Here is a 13,760-nt window from a genome sequence, read left to right as displayed (position 1 = left end):
TGTGAAAAGGACAGACAAAGAAATTAAGAACAGATTTTGCAGAGTCAAAATTTGACAAGGAAGCCGAGGATATAGTCACAGTTGTTTCGAGCATTTGGTCAAGAGGTCAATACACTTGAGGGGGAAGGAGAGTATTGGGAGTAGTAGGATAATGCCAAATCTGTAAGGTAAAATTAGTATCAATTTAGTGAGAAAACTTGGAATATGGATTGAGGGGAAAGTCACAGAACAAGAGTCAAATTTTATAGTTGAAGAAAGATAAACTAACACCAAAAATGTAGTACATTTTATTTATTTACATATTTTGTATCTAAAACTTTACACTGAAAAATCTTCAAGAGGTTTCATGAAAGAAAAATAAGGAAAAACTTTCTGAGTAGCCCAATATTTAAAAGGAGTCACTAAGCAGGACAAGAGTCCCTTAGACTGGAATACAATAATTTTCCTGTGGAATCAAGAGAAAATGAGAGAGAAAAGCACAGTTGTCTTTCTGGCATTCATTAATGTGCCCTTGACAGGGTTCCAATGCATCACCCAGAGGGCATCAGCTAATGGTGAATTTTTTTTTCTAATGGTAAATTTTGTGAAAACTATTGTTTTGAAGAAAAGAGTTATAAGGATGCTATTGTATAATAGTTTTTGTCCAAGAGAAAATGTAACTAATTGGCACTGTTCCAGCAAAGAATGTTAGATTAGAATCTGTGGTTGATTCTGTTAAAATCAGATGAAGAACTGCATTTGGAGGATCAGACGGACAGATAAAAAATCACATTATCAATATAACTTTTTCAAGTGGCACAAGAAAAGGCATTCCAGCATTTATCTTATAGATTCTAAAGTATATATATACAAAATATAGAATTAAATAGTCCAGTTTGAATACAGACCATGGTGAACTGGAAGATTTAAACATGGGTTATTCAGATGCACACTGGTACCCAGATGATCATTCCATGAAAATGAATAAAATCACAAGTACACAACATTCATAGATTAAAGTAGGGAAAAAGGTGAGAACACACAATAAATGTATTAAAGTTTTCTAGAAATCATAATATATGAAAGAATAATAAGGAATTAGTGTACTGCCTGCCATATGACATTTCTTTTTAAATATCATACTCAAATTAATGTTTCAGTAGTAAAATCTACACATACACAGTTACAAATACATTTGTGTATGTAATCACATATCATAATCCTTTTATGGTAAATACTTACAACATACTACTTCTTATGAACTTTACATATTTTTTAAAAAACTTCACATATATTAATTTATATTATAATCTTCAAGCTGACAAGAGAATACTGAGTACAAAGACTTACCCATCATGAAAGACACTTACATAAGTTTCCTTTTAGGAACCAAAATATGCTGCATATTTGAATGGATAAGCTAAATAGCTACTGTATGTTACCTTTGTTTATTGTATATAATAAATATATAAGAAATGTGTATAGAAAATATACATAGAAAAAAATACAGATACAGACAGATGCATTCATTTTAAAACTTATCCTCTGTACACTGAAAATCTCCTCCTGCACCATAAGTAAAATTCTCCACCGACTAGGACAACCTTAGTATTACTGGACTCTGCATTTCTAAAAAGGCCTCAAAAAAGCTAGATCTTCTCTAAACCCTGGTTTCATATGGCTAAAGTATAGGTTGTTCATGACAGAATATTTAAAGAAGGGGTCAACCACATAAGATTTTCTACACCTCAAAGTAATTTTGATTTTGTCTTAAAGGTATTATGAAGTACTGAAAAATTAATATGGTTGAAAGGAATAAAGTCAGAGAAGAATGCTCAAAGGAGAAGATAACTTCCTGATTTCATAAACTATCTATTAATGTCCGTTAATATTGAAAAGTAACCTTATAAATTCAATTAAAGTCAAATAAGATAATATCAGTAATGAGCAATTCATCTAACCGCAAAGTAAAATCTGATACTTTGTTTCATTTGACATTTTTTGAAACACTACAAACATTGACAAAAAATAATTAAAGACTCTGAAAAGTGATGTCAGGGTGACAGCATTAATAACTGAGAGACACTGATCTTAATACTTTTATATGATATAACAGATATTACTAGAGAGGTGGGGGGATTTCTTCTTGACATAGAAGATATTTACTAAGGGACAAGGTGGGTTTTGGGTTTAGTAAGTGTATTGTTAAAATGAACAACAGAATATGTACAAATTATTTACTGCTTACCATTAACAATAACGATGATATCACGGAAGTCAATTTCTCCCCTGGCTTCCACTCTTCCTTCACATCTATATATACCTTCATCACTTTTATTGATGTTGAGAATCTGCAGATTATTGTTAGCTAACATGGCAAAACGACCTGGAGAGTAAGCAAAGGGGAGGAAATGACATTAGTTATTGAAGGCTGAGTCCAGTGTGCTCAAAATTGCTAAGAGTTAAAATATGGCACTTGTCTGACACTATCAAACTTTTCATCAACAAACAAATTCAAATTTGAAAGTAAAATGTAATTTCATAACTTCAATTTTTCCACTCTACATGACTTGTTACACCTTTTTTTCCCCCTGAAATACATTCAAGACTTTATATCCACATAAAATGGTCAGGTTATTATTTTCTCGGCGCTTTGAATGCAGAAATGACATAAAAAAAGAAAAATGCAGGGAGATTAGATATTGTAGCCTTGAAAACTTTTGACTGCAAATATGTAGCAACTTGTGTATAGAAAATGGTGGAAATTTTATTGAACATCCTTCCTCAACAATAATTAAACTAATAATTCTACATATCCTGAGGAGGCAGTTAAATGATGTAATAATGTTCAAATCACATTAAGTATATGAAAAGGCTTGTAACATAAATTTATTTAAAGTATTTTTTAGGGAAACACAAGATAATCTTCTTTAGGAATTAATAGATTTGCTTTTATTAATTTTTTAAGATTCCATTTTATGTGTGTGCACATGTATATATACAAAAATAATCTGACATACAGCATGCATTAACTGATAGCTTAGAATAACATTTTACAACAATCTGAGATGCCAAACAGCATCTTAGCTTGACATTATTTTCTAAGTCTAATCTCATTTATAATCATCACAATTTTGTTGCAGTGTTAAAACCTATTCCCTTCTTATCTTGTAAAGAATTTTCTTACATCTAGTCATTTTAAAACACATTGTACAGGAACTATCATAAATTTTAATTAATGCACCCCTATTTATTGTTAATCTTTTTTTTTTTTTTGGCCTGGATATAGTAGCTATAGTATTAAAGATTGGTTACTGAGATTCAGTCTTTATCTACTTTGAACATTTTGGCCAAGTAGAATTGCCATTATTTTAGGGTACCAGTACCTAGGATATTTACAGTCTAGAGTTTGCTTTTGTAATGCTGTTCAATTTCACTGCTTTTCCTCTATCTGCTGGTATGATAGAGATTGATATGTTATGGTATGATAGGGATATCTCAAAACCCATTTGTGAAAAAGGTAGAGAGCTTCATCACCTGGATTGCTGACTGGATTCACTTTGTAGAATCTTTCTGCTACTCCTGCTGCCAACTGGACATGCTGTGAGTAAGAAATAGTCTGCTATGGTAGTAGGCCATTCAGATTCTGGGGTTAGTTTGCCAGAGCAATTCCTTGGTAAGATGGGAGAAAGTTTAAACTGGGAGTCACAGAGGGATTCATAAGGCAATAGACAGCCTTAAAGCAGGCAGAAAAGTGGTTAACTCTCTGATAGGGAGTGGAACTCTATAGATTCAGAGGCTGCCACAGAATGAAAATACTGATTACAAAGCCCAGACACATGACTTTCATCCCAGGATTTATAAGCTATTCCCTAATGTCTATTTCTTCTTTAGGTTGACCCTAAGAAGAGAGATAAAAAGGTTTATGTAAACCTTTCCCTGATAAATAAATCACAGACTTGAACTTTTGTCACCACAGGAAAGACTGGGAAGTAAGAAAGGTAATCTGTTAGAAGTTTCAAAGTTTAACACATGAGAAGTTCTGGAGTAACTCAGAATTCATAAAATTTATGAAATTTCAAAAACAAACATTTTTCTATCAAATTTTGTGGTTGGAAGTTAAAAAAATGTATTTTAATAATGTTCAGAATTAGGAAGGGTGTTCTTAATAATACATAGATCATTGTAATATTATATTTTAACTTGCTAAAATAAGTATCATCTTTTACCTCTATCCTCTCTAGTTATTATGTGTTATTTGAATTAAGAAAAAGAGTAAGGGTGAGTATTATTTTAATAAGGAAGGCAGTGTTTATATAAAAAAGAATTAGAATCACATGGTACTCATATTTAATGGCAAAAATGTTTCTTCTAATTGGAAAATTTTAGTCCCAAATGGCCTTTTTAATCCATTACTTTTACTAACTCTAAAACTTTAGGAAAACAATAATTACCTGGTAAAGCTAAACACTATTATACATGCTTATGTCTACAAAATTTTTTTCAACACTGAAAAAAAGTTATGTGAAGATTGTGTCAAATCCCAAATATATTTCCAAAGCCTCATGATGGTTCTTAGTAAACGAGAGAGACAATGCATTACTGTTATGTGTTTCCAGAAGGTATCTAAAGAAAGCAATGCTTCAGTCACCTCCCTAACTATAGGTTTTAGAAATATTTCACTATTACCAATTATGTTTTTATCAGTTACATAGAAACTCAATTTTAATTATCAATGTGAGAAAGATAAATTGAATAAGATAATACCCAACAAATTTTCTGCTTTATACTTCTTTAAACAAGTTATTTCTAAAGCCTTTCTTTCTTACTAAATCTTATTCTATACCTACTCAATGGTTTGTCTCATCTATCCTTATGACCAATCATCATATATATTTTGATGACTTACAGATTTTCTTCAGATTAAAATGTTTCCGTCTTCCATAACTATCTTTTTTTTTTGGGGGGGGAGGGATTGTTCGTGAAATTAAGCCCAGGGGTGATTAGCAAACTGAGCCACATCCCCAACACTTTTTATCTTTTATTTTGAGAAAGGGTCTCACTAAACTGCATAGGGCCTTTCTAAGCTGCTGAAGCTGACCTCAAACTTGTGATCCTCCTGTCTCAGCCTCCCCAGCTGCTAGGATTACAAGCTTTTACAACCTCTATCCATCCAGATGTACTACTTAGAATGGTTATAAGTACAACAATCAGCATATCTGACATTTAGCTTAGCATCTGTGCCTGCTTTTCTATGTCTTCACATGTCTTTACAATTCCTTTATAGGAAACTAGTTGCTCAAGATAAATTCCATAAATTATAGAACACTTTGTTCAAGGCAAATTCCAAGTTATCCTTGACATATCCTTAACGCTGCATAATCAAAAATACTCTATATCCTATTATTTATGTCTTTAGTCCAAAATCTTGCTTTCACTTAGCAATTATTTCATTTAATTCTGAGCTGATCTCAGGGCCTGGAATTTTTTCCTTGAATCCCATCCAACTGAAACACTAATATCCTTTTCAAATACACATTAGATCATGTCATTGCCTTCATTAAAACACTTCAGTTATTTCCCCTTTGAATGAATTCCAAACTCCTTAGCAGTGATGTCAAAACCATATTGACCAGACTTGGCATTCCTCTCTACCTTTTTTCTTATTAGTCCTTGATTAACAAATACTGGTTTTAATTATCTACTTGTGCAAATATTCAACTTGTACTTTTTCAAAAGTTCTAGTTATAATAAACTATACCAATGTCTGAAGTATGTCATCAATGTTGCTTTCACCTCTGGGCTATTGCACATGGTGTTATCTGTTCATTAAATTCTCATCACCTAAGTGCTATTTATATTTAAAGGTAAATATTTTTCTCCCTGCAAGCATATTTGACATCTTTCTTTTCCCTCTTTCAGTGTTCTTTTCTTTCTCTGTTACCACTTTCCTTCCCATAGACACAATATACTATTTTTCACTGATTTATCTATTTACCCCTTTAAAGACTATTAGTGTTTTGAAGGGAGTGAACTTTTTTTATCTTGTTTATTATGAATCAATGCATCTAGAACTCAAGCAGGAATACACAGGGTAATCCATAACTGTTAAATGAATCTTTTATACCAGAAGTAGATTAATATTTTAATGAAGAATATGAGTCTATTAATTATTTGTGATACAGAAAGAATACTTTAACCAAAGACTTTTCAAAGTTTATAAGATCATTTTCACACTGACCTGTGTTCAATGAGCATATGTATCTCTCTCCTTCTGGGTGACAATAAAAGTCAGGTTATTCAACTTTTATAACAAAATGTCACTCTTTTTTCTTACATGCTTTTCTTCTTTAGCATATATATCTCCCTTCAATGAGTAACATGGACAAACTCCATTCAAATCATTCTGCAAAAGTCCTGATTAGGATTATCTACCACATAGCTACTATAAAAGCATAAGGGATAAATTGAACATTTCCAAACCATTTAGTGTCTGATCTCCTACATATAAAGTTTACTCTCTATCACATTAAAGATATGGAAAGGAAAGTATTTAAAAAATACACATTTTTTTAAAAATCTAGATGAATTATGTTCAGTGTTATAAACCTAATCATATCCCAGTAGTTATAAAATGAAAGGGACTAAATAAGGTAGTTTTAGTCACATTTTGCTACTGTGACCAATGATTTGACAAGAACAATTTTAGTGGAGGAAACATTTATTTGGGGGCTCATGGTTTCAGAGGTCTTAGTCCACAGATGTCCAGCTCCATTGCCTTGGATCCAAAGTATGACAGAGCACCATGGTAGAAGACAGTAGAGGGGGAAAGATGCTCAGGAAATGGCACCAGGAAGCAAAGAGAGATTCCCCTCACCATGGACAAAATACATAACCCACAGAACACACCCCACCTGCCTACAGTTACCAATTAGTTAATCCCTAACAGTGGATTACTTAACTGATTGGTTAAGGCTCTTCTAACCCAATCATTTCTCCTCTGAACCTTCTTGTATATTCACACACGTGATCTTTTGGGGGACACCTTACATCCAACCATCACGGACTCTCATAACTCAATCATTCCACTTCTAAATCTTCTTGAATTGTCTCACACATGAGCTTCTGGGGGATACCTCATAGGTAAACCACAACAGATACCTCTTGTGAAACCATGATAAATGTACAAATTGTTCAGCAACGAAGTATATGTCAAGATCTTTCATTGTAACAAGGTTAGAAAAGTTTGGCCTTCCTCATACGTTTACTTTCTTTAGTAGCCTGCTATGCACCTTAGCTCATTCATATTTAACTTTAGTCACGCCCCTAAATTGAACTTTCTATTTCAAGTTATAGTCTAATGGCATATAATTTGGGTAAAATTGATTCTAAAAATTGAAAAACTCATTAAGAAGGAATAAGAAAGATAAATAAATTTCATATATTGAGAGACTGACATCTACCTCAATAGTTTATTCATTTCAATATGACTAATATGTTATTTATAAATTACAACGATTGTTTGAAACAGATATAATACTCCATTTTTGAAAGATGAAGAATGTGATTTCAGAGCACAACATCTAGAAAAACTTTTCATTATTTCAGGGCCAAGAAAAAGAGTAGAACCAAAATGAACTTCCAAGTTTACATCATTCAATTTTGGATTACTGGGAAATAATTATCTGTTAAATCATAGAAATATTACTCCTCCATCACCACTACACTTTGTTATTAATCTTTGTTTTGATGTTTTGTTTCAAGTGTCTTCTTTAAAAATATAATTTTTTAAAAAACCTTCTTGTAATTAAAATGTGTAATAAACCAGATGTATATATGAGCAATATTAGATAATGTGAAAATATTTAGATATTATCAGTTAGCTGTAATAAAATTACTTCCTTTTCTGTATGATTGAGAGGCAGAAAAAAACAAAAATATATCACACACAAGTACTCATATAATTTGTTAATAAAATCTAAAGCAGTTACTCAAATAAAATATGAGATAATTAAGTACTATTCCTCATTAGCTTATTGTATTAGAAACAATGAGTTTTCACTAATAACTGACTAGTATTGACCATATCAAGGTCTGAAAAATTAAATTTAAAAAAATGACTATTGTATATGATTATGATATGTTCTATTTACATATTCAAAAATAGAAATTGTCTACCTTCTGTCTTTTATGCTATAGAAATTTCATCTCTTGGAAACACAAAACAGAATCATGCAAGATGAAAAATACTTAAAAAGATTCAATTATTTTGTTCCTCTCTGCAATGCAGGTGCATTGAAAAATATTCTAAATTGAAAATGCTCCCTATGCACAATGATAAAGGAGCATAATGTAAGCAAATTATGCTTTCAATTACAGATGTCATATCATTCTGGAATTTTAGCTCAATCTGAATCAAAATCATGAAGACAATTTGAGTGAATTTACACTTCTTTCTATTATTCTATATGTCTTATCATAGTATTCAGAACTTTTATGTGTCTTTTAAAGAACAGCTCCAGAATAATAAGCAAAATTCACATATAAATTATTATCAGTTTTCTTTGTTTGTTACCAGGGATTGAATTCAGGGGTGCTTATCAACCAAGCCACATCCTGAGCTCTTTTTATCTTAGACAAAGTCTCAATGGGCTGTTTAGGGTCTCACTGCTGAAGCTGGCTTTGAACATGTTATCTTCCTGTATCATCCTCAATTATTATTTTAATTTATTTTGAATTATAAAAAGTTGAATTTATGAATTAGTATCTGTTCTTCATTCATTTTGTAAAAATACATTAAATTTTCCCTGAAAGTAGAAAAAGTGTAAACAAACTTTTTGTTTCATATAGTAACTGCAGAAAGCTTCCTAAGATAAAATAGTTGCCAGACATATTCAACTCTGGGATCAAAGCATCCATAGCAATATGTAATTGTTGGTCATGACTATGTTCCTATAACATGTTATAGAAACAAAAGAAGTGTTAAATTTGACCTAAGGTTCATAGTGCCCCAAATTACAGTGTATAATTTTAAGGTTCTAAAAGGAGTTGTTTGACATTTAGGGTCAAAAAATACATTTTTTAAATCAGCCACATATATTCAGTAATTTTAAAAACTTGCAATGGTTTTAGAACATATAACTTAGGGAGTTACCAAAATACTAACTGTCGGAAATTGCGGTGACTTCCTCATTATGATACAACCAGGTGACGGCAGGTGCAGGTGAACTGCTAACACGGCAAATGACCTCTGCATCTTCTCCTTGTTTGAATTCTTGAGGAGAAACCACTTCTCTGAAAGTGAGTTTTTCTGAATCAAGAAAATAACACAGATCATAAAAGAATTATCACTTATTTATCCTAAAAAAACATATTCTAAAATAGATGTTAATTGATGCTATGTTGTATGATCCATAGATAAACCTAGGTCTTTTAAAACATCAAGCCAAACTAACAGATTCCTTTCCTAGTAACCTTCCATCTCACTGAGAATTCCAAAGATCTCCCAGTGCCATAGAAGGTCCTATGTGATCTAGAGTCCAATCTACAACTCTGATCCTAATTTCTCCTCTTTCCAGTATTGTGCTCCAGTAACAGTGTCTTCCTTTAACATTCCAGGTTTGCTTTTGAACAGGGCATTTGCCCTCCCCCAATTCACTAAGAGTTCTGACCAAACTCGTTAGTAAAAACAATAGACCTTCCCACATAAACTTTTGCCATCTCTGCCTAATTTATTTTCTATAAAATTGTATAGCAGGTAAATACACCACCTGTAATTTTTAGATGATTTATTATGTAAATAATAGAATTGACTTAGAACAGTACTGGGTAGACTTCAATAAATATGTTTAATGAAAGAATTAAGAAGAATATTTGTGGTTATAGAAGATGTTTTTTACAAAAGAAATGTTTTTTTTAAAACATCACAATTGAGTTTTTTACATTCACAATAAAACACTAGGGATCTTCTAGTGTATCATTTAAAATAGTAAAATGATCACTCAATTTCATTGTTTGCTGTGTATCAAATAGTTACCAATAGTGCATCACATAAATAAGGAAGATAACTTTTCTGGAAATGCATAATGCAAAAGGGGGGCAGGGAGCTAAATCAGGATAAATGAAACCAATAATGTATTAACAAATTTCCCTGGTTACCAAACCAGAAGTCTTACTATGGGAATGATCTGATATTCTTTTACATTTCCTATTTCTAGAATAACAATAAATTAAGATGGTATAAAGAAGTGAGAGCTTACACAAATTTTTACTCAAAATATTTATATAAGTTTTCACTGGTAAAAAATTCACTGCCACACATTAATGGTGAAATTGTTCTAAATATTTCATGCAATATCAGTTAATGTAGTCCTCAGAACAACTCTGTGTATGATGTAGGTCCTATTACACATATTAATAGTAGAGGACACTGAAGGCAGAGAAGTTAGGCAATCTGTTCAAGGTCATAAAAGTACTTGATAGAGCTGGTTTCAAATTTAGGGAGTTAACAGGCTTCACAGTGAACCTTAACAGTTTAATGATTTCTAAATATATACAAGAAAAAGGGACAGGACACAATCCATCTTAGGTGTAAAATGAAGTGTAAATACGGAAAATCCTGTTAATGAAAACATCTATTATTCAAGAGTCCTGACAACATATTATTTTCTTCTAGTTGAGTTGTCAGCTCTATCTCTGTCTACTTCTGTTCATTGACTGTCATTCCCAGTTCTCACTCTAGAATGGTCAGTGCTATAACTTTCTGCAATGTCCTTGGTTCTAATTGTGACCTTTATTTTAAACTGAAAATTGACAACAAATATATTCCATAACACCAACTAACCACTGTATTTTATTTACCCAATTATTTTCTAGTGTACTGAGATTGCTGAAGCACATTTTAAAATATGATTTAACTAAGATAATTGGAAGCACATTCTAAAATATGATTTAGCTAAGATAATTGGCTCCATTTATGTTTATAACTACCTATGAGCCATTATCAATTCTAAGATGCACTAAAGTAAAACACAAATAAGCTGATGTCTACATAGGTTGTAAAACATTGCACAGTATATAGGTTGTTCTTGAGTGTTAGTTTGTATTACTAACATTTTATTTTGCTTGAATTCTTTATAAGTCTTCTATCAACTGAAACTTACAAATATATGACTTACGGTAAATTTCCAAAACTACCGTAGCTTCCTGTGTCTGTCCTTTGGCATCTGCTGCTTGACAGCGATATATCCCTGCATCTTCTATGTTAGCGTTGTAGATGGTTAATCTTGACCTAACGCCTTCTTTCTGCACCACTACCCTCTGGGTTGAAATTATCTTCTCTCCTTGAGGGTTATACCAATCTATACTCTCAGGTTCACCAATTGCTGCAAAAAGCAAAGGAGAAGAAGCATTTGGAAATTGTTTTAAATGTTTGTTTTGGCAGTGGCATTTACTATTCTGCATCAGTTTTAACAATTTAGAAAAATGTAAATAGAAAACTGGAAATCTGAGTATTGTACAAAATTGAAAGTAAACATAAATGTTAACACACATGTTCATTTTTGTTTCTTCAAATTAAAGACTAAATCCTGTTCCAGTAAGCAAAATCTAAAAGTTATGTAGGAAACTTACTATGTAGTATTGAAGCAACGAGATTTGAAATTTTACATTAATGATCTATGGATTATCACTGCACTTAAATATGAAAATTTTATAAGCAAGACATAAACTCCATGTGATAGATAATATTTGATCAGAAATATGAATACTAATAAGATTTTCACATGCTTAACTCTTTTTGCTTAGGGACAGGGGATAGCACTATTTTTCCTGATAAAGCACAAATTAGGAAAATATAAGTAATTTACAAAACAAATTTTTACCATTGACAATTCTTAATTTGAATAAATTTCTCAAGTTGTTAAACTCATACAGATAAGGCAAATAAACATTTTAAAAATGAAGCCCTTATATCTTTGCCCAACTGATATGAGAGTTTTATCATTTTAATCTGAAATTATTAACTATTAAATTATGATAATTAGAATGTATTGAAGTGATACTTATCCTGCTAGGCAATTACAACCAAATCATTAGTGTGTAAATATTTATTTAAGTTTTCCAATTCAGAATCTAGGTTACTAACCACTTTGTAATATCTAGAAATACCTGCATTTTTTTTAGTCACCAAAATGATGTATTTCACTCAATTACATAAGAAATAATTTGGGGAAGCAACATACTTTATTAACTCAAAAGTATTGGGAGAAAATGAGTGTAGCTAACTAATATCTTCAGGACCTCTTCAAACAAGAAAATTTTTCTTTTTTTTTCTTCCTAAGAAATGATTTTTTAAAAATAGCATCTTTTTTTTTTAATTACAAACTAGATAGGATTTAGTAAAATTTTGAAAATTTAGGTAGAATTTCAAATGGATCAGAGTTTTATTATCTTCACTTTTTATGAACAGAAATACAAAATCAAAATAGTTATAGAATAATGAATTTAGGGGTTAATATTTCTTTTCATTCCTTCTTTCATAAAGAATCTAAAATGTAGCCAGGTGCAGTGGTGCATGCATGTAATCCAAGTGGTTTGGAGGCTGAGGCAGGAGGATCAGGAATTCAAAGCCAGTCTCAGCAAAATGAGGTTCAGTGAGATCCTGTCTCTAAATGAAATACAAATTAGGGCTGGGGTTGGGGCTCAGTGTTCAAGTGCCCCTGAGTTCAATCCTTGGTATCCGCCCCCACCAAAAGAAGCTAAAAAGGATAATTAAAATGAGCATCACTTTAATTTTAAACAATATACAACTTCATTTTTATACTGTAAATTCAACATTAAACATGATCTGCTGAGAAATATTTTGAATCTTTCGAAATAATATGGTATAAAATCTCATTATCAGGGGAAGTTTATTATGGATTTTCAGAGGGTAGTCATAAATCTCTTACAAAATCGCTAATACATATTAGTTTTGACCAAAATTTTCTATATTTATAATAATGGCCTATTAGACAAACTATTAACAAATATAACAAAATGGTTTTGTAGTTTTGAATATGTAGTGATACTATTAATTTTCTGTACATGACACATTCTATTTAGATCACAGTATATGTCTACTTTCTAGGTTAAATTTAAGATATAAATATTTTATTGGGTTTGAAACATTCATGTTTTTAAGGTGCCTGGGAAGTTTATTGGCATCTACATAGAAAAAAATATGTAAGTATTCTGGCATACATCATTTTCCATATCACTTTTTGAGATTCTTGTTTTATTACTAAAATTAATTTAAATAAAACCACTTCCATGATTATGGGACCACTCTTGGTAATATACCTTTATGTAAAAGAAAAAAAGATATTAATTTAGTTTGGTTTCATAATAAGAAACTCAATACCACTGAGTAGTATTAATTAATATTTTAATTTAAGTCATCATTTTATCTTATTTTATACATAGTCAATTATGTTACATGGTGATGACAGAATATAAAAAAATAAAATTTTACTTTATTTTCATCATTCTTTTTTTTAACTATTGTATTATTCTGTTACTATATCATACAATTTAGTATGCATGCATCTTTTTATAGCTATGTAGACAAAACAAAATGAGCTGTAGAAACAGGGTCCTTATGTACACTTATGTCAAAGTTCTTTTGACACTATTTGCACTGGACAAATTATTGCCCTACTCTTTGATTTTTTTTATTAGTCAATAAACAAAATATGTATTAAAAGACATATCAATTTAGACTCCTTGGCATGTAGATATAT

General features: G+C 31.1%; 1 protein-coding gene across 2 annotated transcripts in view; it reads right to left on the bottom strand.

Moving 5' to 3' along the window:
- Positions 1 to 13,760, bottom strand: part of NCAM2 (neural cell adhesion molecule 2) — a 494,626-nt gene that overhangs the window by 236,380 nt on the left and 244,486 nt on the right. For both annotated transcript variants that reach the window (XM_081301845.1, XM_081301846.1), the window contains exons 3-5: positions 11,157 to 11,363; positions 9,146 to 9,289; positions 2,228 to 2,365 (exon numbers count right to left, since the gene is read on the bottom strand). In XM_081301845.1, coding sequence (XP_081157971.1) covers positions 2,228 to 2,365; positions 9,146 to 9,289; positions 11,157 to 11,363 — 489 coding nt within the window. The remainder of the gene's footprint in view (positions 1 to 2,227; positions 2,366 to 9,145; positions 9,290 to 11,156; positions 11,364 to 13,760) is intronic.

Source organism: Spermophilus citellus (assembly GCF_964194105.1).
Source record: "Spermophilus citellus genome assembly, chromosome: 7".
Taxonomy (NCBI): Eukaryota; Metazoa; Chordata; class Mammalia; order Rodentia; family Sciuridae; genus Spermophilus; species Spermophilus citellus.
This window is presented reverse-complemented; position numbering and strand designations above follow the sequence as displayed.